The 17,786-nt window shown below is 32.8% G+C and overlaps 1 protein-coding gene across 1 annotated transcript in view; it reads left to right on the top strand.

The window, feature by feature from the left end:
- LOC143063286 (uncharacterized) overlaps positions 1 to 13,036 on the top strand; it is an 85,926-nt gene extending 72,890 nt beyond the window's left edge. The window contains exons 16-23 of the mRNA XM_076235341.1: positions 528 to 568; positions 1,373 to 1,432; positions 1,993 to 2,074; positions 3,747 to 3,773; positions 6,045 to 6,353; positions 7,356 to 7,385; positions 11,419 to 11,578; positions 12,813 to 13,036. Coding sequence (XP_076091456.1) covers positions 528 to 568; positions 1,373 to 1,432; positions 1,993 to 2,074; positions 3,747 to 3,773; positions 6,045 to 6,353; positions 7,356 to 7,385; positions 11,419 to 11,578; positions 12,813 to 12,996 — 893 coding nt within the window. The 3' untranslated portion in view covers positions 12,997 to 13,036. The remainder of the gene's footprint in view (positions 1 to 527; positions 569 to 1,372; positions 1,433 to 1,992; positions 2,075 to 3,746; positions 3,774 to 6,044; positions 6,354 to 7,355; positions 7,386 to 11,418; positions 11,579 to 12,812) is intronic.
- The last annotated feature ends 4,750 nt before the right edge of the window (positions 13,037 to 17,786 follow it).

Here is a 17,786-nt window from a genome sequence, read left to right as displayed (position 1 = left end):
AATTTTATTGACATTATCATTTAAAAGATGTGAATTCAATTAATATTAATGTTTATTTTTCCCTCCTTTACCATATCCTTTTTTATGGAACCTTTCAATGAATTTGAAAAATAGTCTTTTATATTCAAGGAAAAGTAAAAATCATGAAACTTGTAAATTGTTCAGCACTTTCCCTCAATTATAAGCTGAGTGAGGCTAAATAAAGTTGAACCTTTGTCTTTTATTTAAAGAGGATTCTTTTTAAGTTCACACAAAATCATTTGCCTTTGGAGACCTTCATGTTATCATCAAAAAACATTATTTGTTTGTTTTTGTTTTTAACTTTAACTCCCCTTTCATATACCTAATTGGTTCAAAGCTTACTATGAGATCTGGTCTAAACAAAACAGACGTACACATTTTTCAAGTAACATCATATATCCATATGAAGATTGTTTAATTTATATTATTTAAAATGTTTACACATGAATTCATTGATGTTAAATTATGAAGTAAAAACATTCTTCTATGATCATTTGCGTTTTTAGCACCAGGCTATATGTGTGACAAAGAGGTATGCCGTAGCGATGTAAGTACCTTTATTGACTCAAATGGTTATGTATGGTATAATGGATGCTTTGCATGCATCATAGACAATGTTTTCCCATGAAAAGTGATATATTCATAATCCATGAAATACAGTTAAAATGTAGGAATGAAATGAGTTTAATAATAAGTTTGTTACTCTTCTGATATGTTTGTCACACTTTTTTATTCGGAAATGAGTTGATTTTATTTACGGATACGTTTACACGTTTTGTTAAATGTTCAAAGATCTAATTGTCAATAATTTATATGTCTTTCAAAATTGAATACCTTGGAATAAAAAACATTCGTATCTCAATTTTTATTATTCTAGAAAAGCAAATCCAATTTTTATTATTCTTGAAAAGCACATCACAATTTTACTCCCTTTAAATTGTTCTACTTAGATACTGCATGGAATAGATAGGGCCTATTCATGCTCTATGAGAAGGTCCTGTCAAGCAGATTAAATAACCATCTTGCTTTTACAGCGGAAATACTTTTGTTAAATCGATAAATCATATTATGCATATTTTGCTCTTATAGTTCTTCAATGATCTTTGTTTCATATCAAAGGTCGGTGGTTTTCTCCTTGTACTCCGGCTTCCTCCACCAATAAAAACTGACTGCAACGAAATAGACTACATGTGGTGCTTTAAACTGTCGTTAAAACGCCAAAATTCAAATCAAATCAACTCTCTTTGCTATGAATTTTAATATTTTGATATACCAACTACCAAAATACTATTTAAATGCACATATTGCCTATATGTTATAGATAATTTGAATAACTCTGCTAACGTTTTAGATGTACTGTCATATTCTGAATTATCAAGGAGTGGCTACAGGCAGATGTCTTGTTTTTAATGTAAGTATGTTTTTATTTTCTGAGTCAAATACCTTATATCAATTTTACTATGATTTACCTAAAGAGGGACGAAAGATACCGGAGGGAAAGTCAAACTCATAAATCGAAAATTAACTGACAACATTTGGCTAACAATGAAAGAAGATAAACAAAAGAACGTAAGACAAAACATAGAAAATTAAAAATAAGCAACACGAACCCCAATATATAAAAATCGTTGTTTTCTGTAATCGACAAAAACATTTTTCAAGGAAACCAACTTGAATTGTTTTGTAAATTAGAATTAAAAACGAATCAGGACTAAGGTGAACTTCTAATTAATGAATTGCAACCCTCTTTCGTATATAAATCTAACCAGAGTGATGTTATATACAACGATGAAATATTTAAAAGCTAAAAGACATGCCTAAGTGTAAATTCTCCATAAATTTGGCAGTATGTGGTAATCGACAAAGTTCCTGTTATCTATGTTTGACATGGGTTAACTGCTTTTTTTCAAAACTAATGATGTTAGATAGAGTTTTTTTTTATACAAATTTACATGAAACATTTTTCTTTAGGCATTACCATCTTGTTCGTCGTATACAGATGTTGAAGGCGAAGGTTGTATATGCGATAACACTATTTGTTCAATAAATATATGTGAGTATCACTACTTATAGATTGTTTAAAAGGTCTCCCTAAGTAGACAACTACATGATGAAATGAAATAAGTACAAAACTAAGGCACTACATATTTATAAATATAATTATTATAATCGTCATTTGGCTTAGTTACTTTTGTTCTGAAATGGAAATCCGACTTCTTTTGAACTGAATTTACTATGTGTATTGTTGTGTGTTTTGTTAACTTAATACGGGGTTCAGATAGCACTAAACATGTCTTACCTGCGACACCCCAAAGCCGGTAGCCTCTGGACTTTGTCAGTTTTGTATGTTGTTCCAATTTAAGTTTATTTTTCAGTTTAGGAGTTTATGATGACGTCCATTGTTAATGAACTAGTACACATTTTTGTTTAGGGTCCTTAATAATGATTCGTAATACATTATTTATCATTCATACATTATTCATCATTAATACAATATTTATCATTCATACAATATTTATCATTGATACATATTTTCCTATTATAAATCTAAGACAATAACAATCAAAACAAAGGAGTAAACAAAGACTCGTCAAACCAAAAGACATTTACATCAACAGTTACAAATAATAAATAAGAAACAACACAAACGCCACTAAAAACCGGGAGTGAAATCAGGTGCTCTGAAAGGTTAAGCATTTCCTGCACCATTTACGGCACCCGTAAATATGAACGTTATATCTAAATCAGTATTCCTTGATATATCGTTGTTAACTATCTGATAGATTTTGAGAGTAAAAAGAAAAACGGGTTATAGTACACTTGTTGAAATTTGATTTGTGATTTATTATGTTTTGTCTATCGTCCGGTATAACGGTTTTTTCATTTATATTTTGTGTGGATTTATTTATTCTCACAAAGTCTTTATGCCAAACATAAGTGTATTTTTCATGGAAGGTATGTAAATGTAACATTTTTGGTCTCGTACAGTAAACATGGTTTGTATTTCTTCCATATGATCTTAAGTTAAAGCATGTTAATATGTCTGATAAGTTAGAGGTACTGTCAAAACTCATTGAAATTGTAAAATGAAATAAGCATCTTTCAATCAGGTCAAGTACATAGAATACCGTAAGATACGGTTTACTATACACAGTATAGAGAAAACCGTAAGATACTTATATAATAACAATATTGTCAAAGATATAACAAAAAATATTGTCAGATATCAAAATATATCTTTTCTAGTATCCCTCAATATAAGTATATATTTTTTTGTAATATAATCTGTTTTTATAAACTCTCACCTTAGCTGTATTTGGCAAAACGTTTAGAACTTTTAGTTCTCAATGCTTTGCTTTTTTATTTATTTTTTTGAGAGTCGAGCGTCACTGATGAGTCTTTTGTAGACGAAACGCGCGTCGTCGTAAATAAACAAAAAAATAATCCTGGTATCTATGATGAGTTTATTCACTTCAAAACATAATACAGATTGATATTCTTTGTACTATATTTTGAAAAATAGTGAATTGTGTGTATAGTTATTACAATAGCTATAAGTAAAAAGTTCATTTCATAATAATGTTCATCGTTAAGATTAATTTTTTATGGCTGTATTTTTAGAAGATATCGGATTCTTGTATCAGGTCGTTTTATATAATTTAGATGTAGTATAAACTTTCATTCAAAGTAACATTTTGCCATTCTGAAGACTTCCTTTATTTCAGTGAAGGAATTTTCACTTCATAACCAAGGTAAATATCATTATACTTTAGCTTATGTTAACTCTTAATATTCCGTGAAAAACATATAAATCACTAATCAAGTAAAAAATAAGCAAAAATTTTACCAAAATAGAAACAACAACACACAAACTTCCTTGGTCCGAAGGCAACGCAAGACCCACACTCGCCAATAGTTATCTAATTCCAACTAACCAACACATTGTCATTACACAGTTGATAACAATTTTTTTGCCCAGACAGTATTGAGAGTTTTAGTAACATATCAAAACTTTGTCATTTTAAGCTATGCTTCTAAATGCTGTACATGCAGCAAGGAAGGCAACTACGAAGGTCTTAGGTGTAACCGAGAAAGAGGGAATAGATACAAAGAGGAATTTCGAAAATCATTTGTATAATCAAGTCAAATTAAAACATACAATACCATAGCAAAAACAACAAAAGGACAAACTACAAATCTCTACATAGAAAACTAAGGCCACACTAATTTAATTCCTTGTTCGACGGCCCCGCCGCTCATATTTTCCTAAACGGATTATTTTTTAATATTCCCAATTTCTGAAAAAAAAATCGTGTTCATTTTTCGAGCCGGTTTTTTTTTGTAAACATTAAAAATAGCGATTTTAGCATATTAACATCGGGGTTTTTTTTCCTTACTTATTGTCCCCAGCTTATGCTGATTTTCGTTGTTATACTTAAGTACTCACAAGGAAACGTGCTGCCTTCAACTGCAATATTGTTTACTGGCTGAACAAGACTATCCATGTGTGTGCACCTGTCCTGAGGCATGGAGCCTGGTGTTTAGTAATTTTATTTGTTCGTTTAGTTAATAGGTATTTCGTCGTTTTTATATAGATTAGATCGTTTCCTGTTTGAATTGTTTTACACTAGTCATTAAAGGGGTTCTTTTCAGTTGCTGTTTATTTTGAGCCAAAGCCAAGTGTTACAGGCCGAACTTTAAATTCATTATCAGGTTGTGAACAACCCTTAAAATGAATAATCTCTAATTCCTAAATGAAGGACTGTCCTTCAGACATGGGGTTATTTTACTGTTGTAGAAAAGAAAGGAAAAAAAAAAGATGTGTTCACTTCAAAGGGGAAAACATCATATTCAAAACAACTTTTCTAAAAGAGGGGTCCACTTAGAAGAAACATTAAAGAGGAGTTTTACAAAATTCTTGGACATGTGTTGACCTTGACCATATAATACTAGCTACTGGATAGTTCTTTGGGAAAAAGTTCTTCAAATAATATGAATATGTACCTTTATAACCTGAAATGTATCCTAATTAAAGAGATATTTATCACATTGAGGAGTTGTTCCCAACCTGATTATAATTGGATCGAAAACTGTCTCATTGACACTCATAACCTATCTTATTCATATACAAAGTTCCAAAAAGACAAAGTGCAAAAATGAGAAAACTAAAACGACAGAGACAAAAACAACCAACAAATAACACAAAAAACTAAAAAATGTACACACATCAACAAATAGCTCGAACCCCAAAACGCTGGAGGTGAACACAGATGTTCTGAAAGAATGAGAAGTTTCTGCTTCTTGCAAGACAGCCGTCAAGTTGCAAGTTTTACGTCATGCATTGAAGAAGGAAAGACATCTTTGACAATTCAATGTAGAGAATTTAAAGCAGTTGAAATATTTTTTCAATTGTTACTTGGTAAACAGGGAAAAAACACTTCAGCAGTGGTTAATTTCAGGAAATGTCAAAGTACAAGTGGTAAATCAAGTTTTAAACTATCTTACTGTGATCAATATTGTCAAAACATATTATTTGATGTTTACAAAAAAACAAATTTTAATCGCTCGCCTTTACTTTTCAAGCTTCGCCTAAAAAATTAGCAAATTATAATTTGTAAGTATTCAAATTTTCAAATCGCTCGCTTGCCCCAATTTTTGGAGTAAAAAAAATCCGTAATACAGAAAATTGCATTGATTTGGCCTTAAGAATGACCAACACGAATCTACAAAATTGGTTATGAACTCACATGCCAAGGAAAATAAACAGACGACACCAATACCAACAAATAGAAAGTCGGTAATTAAAGTACTGTAACATTACAAGATTTGTTTTGATAATATAATTATATTAACCGTGTGTGTTGCATTGTCGTTTGGTTTTTTGTTGCACTTTAGTGTTTCTGTTGTTTCGTTGTTTTCCGCATATATTTGATTTAATTCCCTCAGTTTAAGTTTGTTACCCGGGTTTGATTTCTCTCAATCGATTTATGACTTTCGAACATGTGTTTTTTTTCAACATATAGAAACAACCACAACAACTTCTACCACAACTCAAAGCACAACTCCTAATACTGCTGTCACAACTCCTACCACGACAACTACAACCACTATTTCCACTACAACGCCAACCACAACTCCTACTACAACTAAAACTCCTATCACAACTCCTACCACCACAACCCCTACCACCACAATCCATACCACAACTCCTACGACAACCCCTACCACCACAACTCCCACAACGACAACTCCCACCACGACCACCCTTACCACCACAACTCCTACCACAACTCCTACCACGATAACTTCTTCTACAACTACCACAGTGACAGGTAAGTGTTCTTAAACTATCTTAATAATATTTGTTGAAGAATATTTGCTAAATCAATATGCATTTTGAATTCTAACTACGGTATCATTAGTTAATCGATGTTCCTAGTTTATTCGATTCCCTGAAACTTTGTATGTTAGCTTGATTTGCCATTACCTGATCGATATACGCGGTTGGAACATAATTTATATGGTGTGGCCGTAATTCAAATCTCAACAATCAATTAAAATGATGCTATTTAAGGTAACTAATAAAACTGAATGATGAAATCCAAGTGGTAGCAAGAGCGGGTGTGTTTTCATGTAAGCATATACTGTTATAAATGTATCACCCATCATTAGACAGTTAAGGTGGTACCTAACACTACAGGGAGATAACTCTGTAAAGTCAGCTAAACGTTTTAATTACGTTGTGTTGTAAAAGGACTATTAAGCTTCTCAATGATCAAAATTGGTGTTTGTCAAATTGCTATATAATCAGTGTAATTTTTCTGACAAAACGGTTGGTTTAAAAATTTTTCGATTTTTATATTTTTGTCAAGGGGTCAAAGTAAATACTTTGTCAAAATTTTATCAAAATTAAACGAGCCAAATTAATTTTAGTGAAAGTGTTGGGTACCACCTTAACTTAAATTTCACAATCGGGATTAGGACACAATTGCTAAATTTATAGATCTCCTCTGGTATTTAAAACTACGATAACGAAAGCATGTCATTAGTGAGTTGAAACATAGACAAATCAGTTCGGTCAGCCAAATCGTGAACGTAATTGTAAAACATAATCTACTTTTTCACGGTCTTTCATGCTTTCGAATATTATCATCATATTTTCTAGTGAGATTGTATATTAAATCGTTTTCAATAGAGAAATATATGTAACTATTAATCCATGCAGTTTTTCATCTTTATGATGATAGTTGCATTTAGATCAATTATTTAAATATAAGATACTGTAACTTAATTTAAATCTGTTCCAATAATAAATGATTTAATTGTTTTCACAGCCACAACAGTACAGGCAGTTGTAAATTCAGGTATGTTGTTCAAACATTACGACGGTATCATGGTTTTTTACCAAACATTCTAGAATGAAAATGAAAATAAATCTATGTAGATTCTATGAGTTCAAGCCAAAACAGGATTGACTTCAGTAGGACCTCTCAAAGTCGAAAAAGGACAGAAGTGAAACATTGGAACAGTTGTCCTGACCAAAAAAGACATATTTATAGTTAAATCCATTTGATGTGTTAAGCCTTTTTTATCATGCTTTGATAGTGTGTTCTTGGTTTGAACTGTTACACCACTGTCCCATGTTAGAGGAGGGTTGACGCATTCAAACTAAATTAACCCCGCCACATTATGTATGTCCCTGACCAAATTCTATATTTCATTGGTTTTCGGGGGTTTTTTTTTGTAACATTCATTTCGTTTTACGCATTAATTAGGCCGACAGTTGTCTCGTTCTAATTGTTTTGTATTTGTTATTTCAAGAATGTGTATGCTGTATGGACTTTGTTCATTGTGGAATACTGTAATAACATTAACGGTACCAATTTTCTTGCACCAGATGCGCATTTCGACAATACATGTCTCTTCAGTGATGCTCGTGGTCAAAATATTTGAAATCCAAAGCTTATATAAAAGATGAAGAGCTACAATTCAAAAGGTCCAAAAAGTATAGCCAAATCCGTGAAAGGAATCAGAGCTATGCATGAGGGAGATACATTCCTTAATTTAAAATAATTTCTAATATTTTGTAACAGCAAATTTTAATAACACAAAAAATCTGTATTTTCATGCCAGTACCGAAGTACTGGCTACTGGGCTGGTGATACCCTCGGGGACTAATAGTCCACCAGCAGAGGCATCGACCCAGTGGTAGTAATAACATTAACGGTACCAATTTTCTTGCACCAGATGCGCATGTAAGGTGATCTGAAGTTGTTAATTTCTGTGTGATTTGATCTCTTGTGAAGAGCTGTTTCGTTTGCAATAAAATTGAGAATTGAAATGGGGAATGTGTCAAAGAGACAACGACCCGACCATAGAACAGACAACAGCAGACGGTCATCAATAGTCTTCAATGCAGCGAGAAATTCCCGAACCCGGAGGCGTCCTTCGGCTGGACCCTACACACATATATTTACTAGTTTAGTGATAATAAACGCCATACTTAACTCCAAGTTATACACAAGAAACAAAAATAAAAATAATACAAGACTAACAAAGGCCAGAGGCTCCTGACTTGGGACAGGCGCACAAAATGCGGCGGGGTTTGAAATGTTTATAAGATCTTAACCCTCCCCCTATACCCCTATATATATAGCTAGCCACTATAGAAAAGTAAACGCATAACAATACACACATTAAAATTCAGTTCAGGAGAAGTCCGAGTCTGATTTCAGAACAAAAGAAAATAAACATTAAATGACAATAATACATAAATAACAACAGACTACAGTTAACTGACATGCCAGCTCCAGACTTCAATTAAACTGATTGAAAGATTATGTCTTCATCATATGCATATCAGGTACAATCCCTCCCGTTAGGGTTTTAGTATCATACCATCATAACATATATGAGAAGAACATAACCCATGTCACTCCAACAACTGGTTTTTATATAAATATGTTTAGTTCCGATGCAAAGACCTTATAAGTGAATCAATATTAAAGCCAAAATATGCAATCTTTAATGACATGACAACAGTATCGTAACTATATCCCTTCTTAATAAGTCTATTTAAAGGTTTTGTTAGCCTCTGAGGTGAATAATGACATTTTTGTGCTTTATAAAGAACATTGCCATTAAAGATTGGATGTGTAATACCTGAACGTATAAGAAGTCTGCATGTTGAGCTATATTTACGAATGATGTCCTTGTACCGATTTAGTAATTTTTTTTATTAGTTTGTTATATCGAAACCCTGGTGTAATAATTTTCAGAAATACATAAATTTCTCTCGTTAAAATCTAAAACGTTGTCCCATACACGAGCGAATCATACAAGTTGAGATATATAAACACCGTAAGATGGTGACAAGGGAACGTCACTTTCTAAAAAGGGATAATTTACGATAGGAAATGAAAAGTCATCTTTTTTATCATAAATGTTGGTATTAAGCTTTCCGTTAATGATATAGATATCAAGATCGAGGAACGGGCAGTGGTCATTGTTACTATTAGTTTTATTTAAAGTAAGTTCAACAGGATAAATTTCTTTAGTATACATACTGAAGTCGCTGGTTTAAAGCAATCACATATAGAATATAGAGTTATCAGAAAAATCAATTCAAAAGAAGAAAATGATGCTTATTATTAACTTAAAACACAAATGAAAGTTACAATTGACTACAGCTAGATACTGTTAATTTCTTATGTTTTGTAGAAAGTATTCCAGATAAACTATACTTGCCTTTTGGGCAGTTTTACATGTTATACATATTTGACAAACCAGTTGGAGAACAATTGTTTACCTCTTTTAATAATATTTGTTCGCATGCTAAATAAAAAAAAATTTGGAAAGTTCATAAGGGGAATTAAATCCATGTGTCGATGAGGAACCGACAGAAAGCAATTTAAAAACAACTTGAACACAAAAAAAAGCTATTTCAACAGTCTGAAAAACATTCTATGGACAATTAAAGATGAAGAAACCTTGATTTCAATAAAAACCAGTAAACAACCACGTTAATAACTAGGCTCAGTGTTTCGGCGCTCTACAAGCATGGTTCTTATTCATATCAGAGTAATTTTATCGTGATGATATTCATGTGAAATTTATCTTTTTATTTGAACACCAATTACTCCTCATTTTTATCTCTCATTTTATTGATATTCACAACAGTGTCAACATGACGGATATATCGTCCAAAGACTCTTTCAGTTAACTGTTTCCAGAATATTCCGCATTTTTATAAAGTTTATGTACATAAACATATATTATAAAACGTTAATGTGTATAATGCAGTGCTACCATTGCAATATTATTATAGAGAGGGACGAAAGATACCAGAGGGATATCCAAACTCATAGATTGAAAATGAACTGACCACGCCATGGCTAAAAAATAATAAAAAGACAAACAGACAAATGATATTACACAAAACACAATATAGAAAACAAAAGACTAAGCAACATGAACCTCACCAAAAAGTGCAGGTGATCTCAGGTGCTCCGGAAATGTAAGCAAATCCTTCTTTAAAAGTGGCACCCTTCGTGTTGCTCATGTTCTTGAAAACCCGATAAATAGTTTAATTTGGTTGGTCGCTTTCGTGTAGAGGGAACATGAATGTAGTTATTAAATTAGGAACAAATTCGATATCTTCTGTGAAACAAAATTTCCGTAACGGTTGACCAACTCGTGATGGCGTCTGTAAAATTCCCAAAGGAGTGGTTTCAACTTCACCATTTGGAAGTCTCGGTTTAATAGCTTCCTTGTAACAGCAATCCTCTATCAAGAAAATCAAGATGATAAACTCATTATAGATACCAGGATTAAATGTTGTATTTACGCCAGACGCGCGTTTCGTCTACAAAGACTCATCGGTGACGTTCGAATCCACAAAAGGTAAAAAGGCCAAATGAAGTACGAAGTTGAAGAGCATTGAGGACCAAAATTCCTAAAAGTTTTGCCAAATACAGCTAAGGTAGTCTATTCCTGAGGTATAAAAATCTTAGTATTTCAAAAAATCAAAAGTTTGGTAAACAGTTAATTTATAAATATGACCATATCAATGATAACTCATGTCAGCACAGAATACTGACTACTTGGCTTGTGGTACCCTCGGGGAATTTAAACTCCACCAGCAGTGGCATCGACCCAGCGGTTGTAAATAAACTCATCATATATTAAGTTCTTATTAAATTCTATTCCTGCAACAAACCTGAACGTAATTACGGATTGAAATATTACGTTTAAGTATATTAAGACACATTGCTGTCATTATAATCTTTACAACAGACAAATAATTCTTGCTATTCAAAAGGTAAACCTATGTTTATTCATCAAATATTATTTCACAACCACATTGGGTTTATTGTTTATTGTATGTCATACATGTAGGTCCAAGGACGTGTCATATATGTGGAGATACGTCTCTACCAGTTCCATGCAGTAGTAGGCAAATAGGAAGAGATTTATCACACACCTGTAAAACTGGAGAAAATTACTGCATGACAGATATCGTACAGGATGACCAAGGCAATGTTGATGTTTTCAAAAGGTTTGTACTCCTTCGTTAATTAATGTTTATGCTGTCTTGGATACGGTATGTCTTGATTGGATAGCTTTATATTTGTCATGTCGGGCCTTTTGACGCTGACTATGTGGTATGTGCTTTGTTTATTGTTAAGGTGACCTAAAATGATTAATTGCTGTCTTATTAGATCACTTGTGAAGGGTTATCTAATTGGCAATCAAACCACATCTGCTTTTTCATATTTGTTTTAAAATGTTACAGCCAACATATTGTCTAAAATCATGTGATCTTTGTGTGAACTTTCATATCGTTTGCAGAACATAATTTTTGAATAGTTATACAATGAGCCTCACAATCTAACAATAAATACTTAGAAATAAACTTCACGATATAAAAATATTATTCATAATAAGAGATTTCCCCAATAAGTTAATTCTCCTTTATTACCAATGATTCAGATATTAGAAATTGTAGATCATCGTGTGGCCTTCATTGAGAAGTTAAAAGCATACTGTATAGTAATCGATAAATGATCTATAAATAGCACAAAATGATAAAATGTTAAACAATTCAAAAGTTAGGTACAATACGATATACAAAAAAAAAACAGATTTGAAGGACAAAGAAAACGACATTTCAATTTAGGACTACTGATATGGGACAGACAGATATAGAATGATGCGGTTTATAACATTTCACCAGTCGCTCAATCTTACCTAAACCATGGGTCAGTGAAGTCATTGAGTTAAAAGGATGACAGTTCAGATACGACCAAACTATAAAAACAATAATAAATACTAATGATTTGTAACATTGACACAGAGCACAAAATACCACAAACAAAAAGACTTAAGAAAATTAGTACCGATCTAAGAACACACAAGGATTCTACAAGCGAGTTCAAAGAAAAATATTTCTATTGATTGAGTTGTGTTGACAGACTGAAATTAAAAGGTACACGCCCAAAAGATTAAGTGTGAACACCTTATACTTTGAAAAAATGATTGATGATTTCTTGCATACTTTAAGCAAATTTATAGCTATTATAGCGTCGTATCATATGCAACAATGTTTATGTATAAAACATTGTTGCTTTGATCTCTTTAGTTTATTTACTTGTCTCATAGGATACTTTATCAATGTAGACAGATTGAATGCCTCAGATGTTTGGTTATTGTTCAGAAATGTATCGGAAATGTGGTCATTGTTTTAAATAGCTATTGATATCAGAGTTTAATAAATTATACTTTTGTTTCAGATGTGTTGACTTAGCTACATGTGAAAAGAAATGGATAACAGAGTCGGCCGATCTAGATTATTGTAAACGCTATGGAGTGGTGAAAAATCCGTATGCCTTTTCTTGTCATTTCTGTTGTACCGAAGATAAATGCAACTCTATGTTAGTTCCGAATACAACCACGTGGTATACGAAGACCAATTGATCAGGAATTCCTGTGATGAGAAATAAATAGTTGAAATCGATGTCCTTTTTTCTTTTAACTGCTTTCCAATTGTTTATATGCTTATATATAGACGAAGGAAGATGTGGTATGAGTGTCAATGAGACAACTCTCCATCAAAGTCACAGTTAATAGATATAAACCATTATAGGTCAAGGTACGTTCTTCAACACGGAGCCATGGCTCACACTGAACAGCAAGCTATAAAGGGCCCCAAAAGTTACAAGTGTAAAACCATTCAAACTGGAAAACCAACGGTGTAATCTATATAAAAAAACGAGAAACGAGAAACGAGAAACACTTATGAACCACAAAAACAAACGACAACCACTGAACATCAGATTCCTGACTTAGGAAAGGTGCAAACAATTGCAGTGGGATGTTTATTAGCATGTTTATGTTCAAGTACATTACAATAATCTAGATATATATATTTATCATATACTTATAGAAAATAATGGTACCCTTATCAGAACATGGTCAAAATCATCACTCGGGCTGATATCATGACCAAGGGCTAATTAGGGTTCTGATGAGAAAAATGCCATGTTGTATCTATATATATCTGCATTATGCTAATGGTTGATTGATCTGCAAAATTGTTGATAATATTTGTTCGTTAGATAATGCATTTAAGGCCTCACTGCGAATTTGGAGATGCAAATTAATAATTCAAACTCAGTACCAAGGATGACTGGGGAAAAGAAATATGGTCACAAATAGTCTTCCTCTGACTGGCAGTAAGCCCCGCGTTATAGTGGGACGTCCGTTTGGTTGTGCGTGATTTACACATATGCAGTCACTTCCGGTCAGAACGCGGACTATAATCCGATGCCTCGTGTAAAGAGAGTGCAACACAAATAACCCTGGTAAAAAATCTATGATGAGTCTGTAAGTGACCTGCTACAAGGCTAAATTCATGTTCCTATCCAATATATCATCATTTCCTGAGGAAATTAAACCCGGACACCCCTTTTACAGAACCTACTTATTGTTTTTATTGTTAATTTGTTCTCGTCCTGTATATGCATGAAATATTTGTCACTTCAGATATAATTCATGAAAACCATAGATTGTTGGAAATTTACACATGGCCTGGGTCTTGATATTCGAATTTTATCCTGAGCGTTAGCAAGAGATAAAATTAACGAATATCACGGCCCAGGCTATGTGTAAATTTCCAACAATCTATGGCTTCCATGAATTATTTCGATTCTAATAGGACAAATACAGTCATTAAAAAACTGAAGCGAGGGTAAGTATGCTGTGTGTGTGGCTGTTGTTTTTTTTTACACCTTGTTAAATAAAGCTCAACCATTCTACATAAATCTGTAGCTTGGATGGAACATTTTGTGAATAATCGCTAGAAAAAAATCTGTTTAATTCTCAAACCAATCATTTGCCATTTTTGATTAACATGTTTTTATTGTGATCTAGTGTCAAATTTTAAGTTGACATTTCGTAACTAAGGAGCCTACATGTCGACTTGCTGAAATCAGTATATATTCGAATAATGAAATAGAATAAAATAAACCCTACCTCAATAATCAATTTTAATACAATAGCAGTTGGAAAGCAGGTCACAGTTTGACCCCAAGTCTATCAGTAACAGTAGAGTCACGTGACCGTGAAAATTCAGTAAAATTACGGATGAGACAAATCTCATTTTTACTCACTAAATACCACTGTCGTAATAAAAAGGTTATTGATTTAAATGATCTTGAATATACATAGTTTTACTCGTCAAAACTTATACATCAAATCAAAGTATTTTATCTTCAAACTTGAAGTTTGTGTGAAAATTGTCAAGTCTCCTGATCGAAAAATCTAAATATTTTAGTGGAAACTAAAAATGATGGGCTGAATTTAAGGTTAATGGAGCCTTCATTAAGACAAACACTTATATGAATATTTAGGCTATAAAATCTTGGATACGCAAACGTCAATTTATTTTCAGTACGAAGCTGTGGTTTTTTTGCCGATTTGTGCAAGCAGTTATCTCCCCTTAATATCACCAGTCAACAATAAAAACCAAGCAAATTGCCAAAATGCATAAAAAGGAATTTATTTTACAAAAATCAGAAAGAACATAAACTAAATAAAGGCAACAGTAGTATACCGCTGTTCAAAACTCATAAATCCATGGACAAAAAACAAAATCGGGGTAACAAACTAAAACCGAGAGAAACGCATTAAATATAAGAGGAGAACAACGACACAACACTAAAATGTAACACACACAGAAACGGACCACGCATCAGACAAAATCCCACGAGAATAACAAAATAACATCAAAACAACTAGAGGCTCTAAAGAGCCTGTGTCGCTGACCTTGGTCTATGTGAATATTAAAGGAAGCAGATGGATTCATGACAAAATTGTGTTTTGGTGATGGTGATGTGTTTGTACATCTTACTTTACTGAACATTCTTCCTGCTAAAAATTATCTCTATCTATAATGAACTTGGCCCATTAGTTTCAGTGGAAAATGTTAGTAAAAATGTATAAATTTTATGAAAATTGTTAAAAATTGACTATAAAGAACAATAACTCCTAAGGGGGTCAATTGACCATTTTGGTCATGTTGACTTATTTGTAAATCTTACTTTGCTGAACATTATTGTTGTTTACAGTTTATCTCTATCAGTAATAATATTCAAGATAATGACCAAAAACAGCAAAATTTCCTTAAAACTAACAATTCAGGGTCAGCAACCCAACAACGTGTTGTCCGATTCATCTAAAAATTTCAGAGCAGATAAATGTTGACCTGATAAACAATTTTACCCCATGTCAGATTTGCTCTAAATGCTGTGGGTTTTGAGTTATTTATAGGCCAAAAACTGCATTTTACCCCATGTTCTATTTTTAGCCATGGTGGCCATCTTGGTTGAATGGTCGGGTCATCGGACACATTTTTCAAACTACTAACCCAAAAGATGATTGTGGCAAAGTTTGGAATAATTTGGCCAAGTAGTTTCAGAGGAGAAGATTTTTGTAAAAGATTACTAAGATTTACGAAAAATGGTTAAAAATTGACTATAAAGGGCAATTACTTCGAAAGGGGTCAACTGACCATTTCAGTCATGTTGACTTATTTGTAAATCTTACTTTGGTGAACATTATTGATGTTTATAGTTTATCTCTATCTATAATAATATTCAAGATAATAACCAAAAAGAGCAAAATTTCCTTAAAATTACTAATTCAGGGCCAGCAACCCAACAACGGGTTGTCCGATTCATCTGAAAATTTCAGGGCAGATAGATCTTGAACTGATAAACAATTGTACCCCTTTGTCAGATTTGCTTATAATGCTTTGGGTTTTGAGTTATAAGCCAAAAACTGCATGTTACCCCATGTTCTATTTTTAGCCATGGCGGCCATCTTGGTTTGATGGCCGGGTCACCGGACACATTTTTCACACTACTAACCTAAAAGATGATTGTGGCGAAGTTTGGATTAATTTTGCCCATTAGTTTCAGAGGAGAAGATTTTTGTAAAATATTACTAAGATTTACGAAAAATGGTTAAAAATTGACTATAAAGGGCAATAAGTCCTAAAGGGGTCAACTGACCATTTCAGTCATGTTGACTTATTTGTAAATCTTACTTTGCTGAACATTATTGCTGTTTACTGTTTATCTCTATCTATTATATGGCGACGAAGTCCCCTATTACAGTAGAAAATTCAATAAAAAAAAAAAAAGAAAAAAAAAATCGGGAAAATTTTCCGAATTTTTCATTGTACTAATGAACTCAAAATCGGGAAAAAAAAATTTTGTCGCGTTTTCTAATTTCCGGATCTGCGCAGAACACATAACTCTACTTCCTTTTTCCGGTCTTGTTGTCGTGAGACTTTGATTAGTCTAGTAAAATATAGGAACTCAAGGAACACAATACCAATATATTTCATTTTTAATCATTCTTTGTCTTTGGTATGAATAAACATTACCTGATGCATTGCGTTTCTTTGTTTACATTGAACATGACGTCATAACTTAAATAACGTCACAAGTAAAATCCCTAACAACAGAACCAAAATCGGAAACGTTACGGTATTTCCGTTTCTTTTTTTAACAAATATTTAAGTTACAAAAATTAATTTAAACAAACTTCGTCCCCATTCACAGGTAATGCCTGCCTCATATTAATATTCAAGATTAAACCAAAAACGCCAAATTTCTTTAAAAATACTAATTCAGGGGCAGCAACCCAACAACGGGTTATCTGATTCATCTGAAAATTTCAGGGCAGATAGATCTTCACCTGTTTAACAATTCTACCCTTGTCAGATTTGCTCTAAATGCTTTGGTTTTTGAGTTATAAGCCAAAAACTGCATTTTACCCCTATGTTCTATTTTTAGCCATGGCGGCCATCTTGGATGGTTGGCCGGGTCACCGGACACTTTTTTTTAAACTAGATACCCCAATGATGATTGTGGTCAAGTTTGGTTTAATTTGGCCCATTAGTTTCAGAGGAGAAGATTTTTGTAAAAGTTAACGACGACGACGGACGACGGACGACGGACGACGACGGACGCCGGACGCCAAATGTACAGAAAAGCTCACTTGGCCTTTTAGGCCAGGTGAGCTAAAAATTCGATTTACAACTATGTTATAATAATATAAAGAAGATATACTTTCCTGCTTTTCAGAGAAGGAAAAGGTGTAAAAATTAAAAGACAAAAAAATGGTAAAACTAAAACAAAATAGCCTATATTAAGAAATGTGGATAAGGGCACCTACATGTAGAAACCTAGCTAGATTAG

The sequence above is a fragment of the Mytilus galloprovincialis genome, chromosome 2 (assembly GCF_965363235.1).
Source record: "Mytilus galloprovincialis chromosome 2, xbMytGall1.hap1.1, whole genome shotgun sequence".
Classification (NCBI taxonomy): Eukaryota; Metazoa; Mollusca; class Bivalvia; order Mytilida; family Mytilidae; genus Mytilus; species Mytilus galloprovincialis.
The sequence above is the reverse complement of the archived record's forward strand: the minus strand, read 5'-3'. Positions and strand labels throughout refer to the sequence as shown.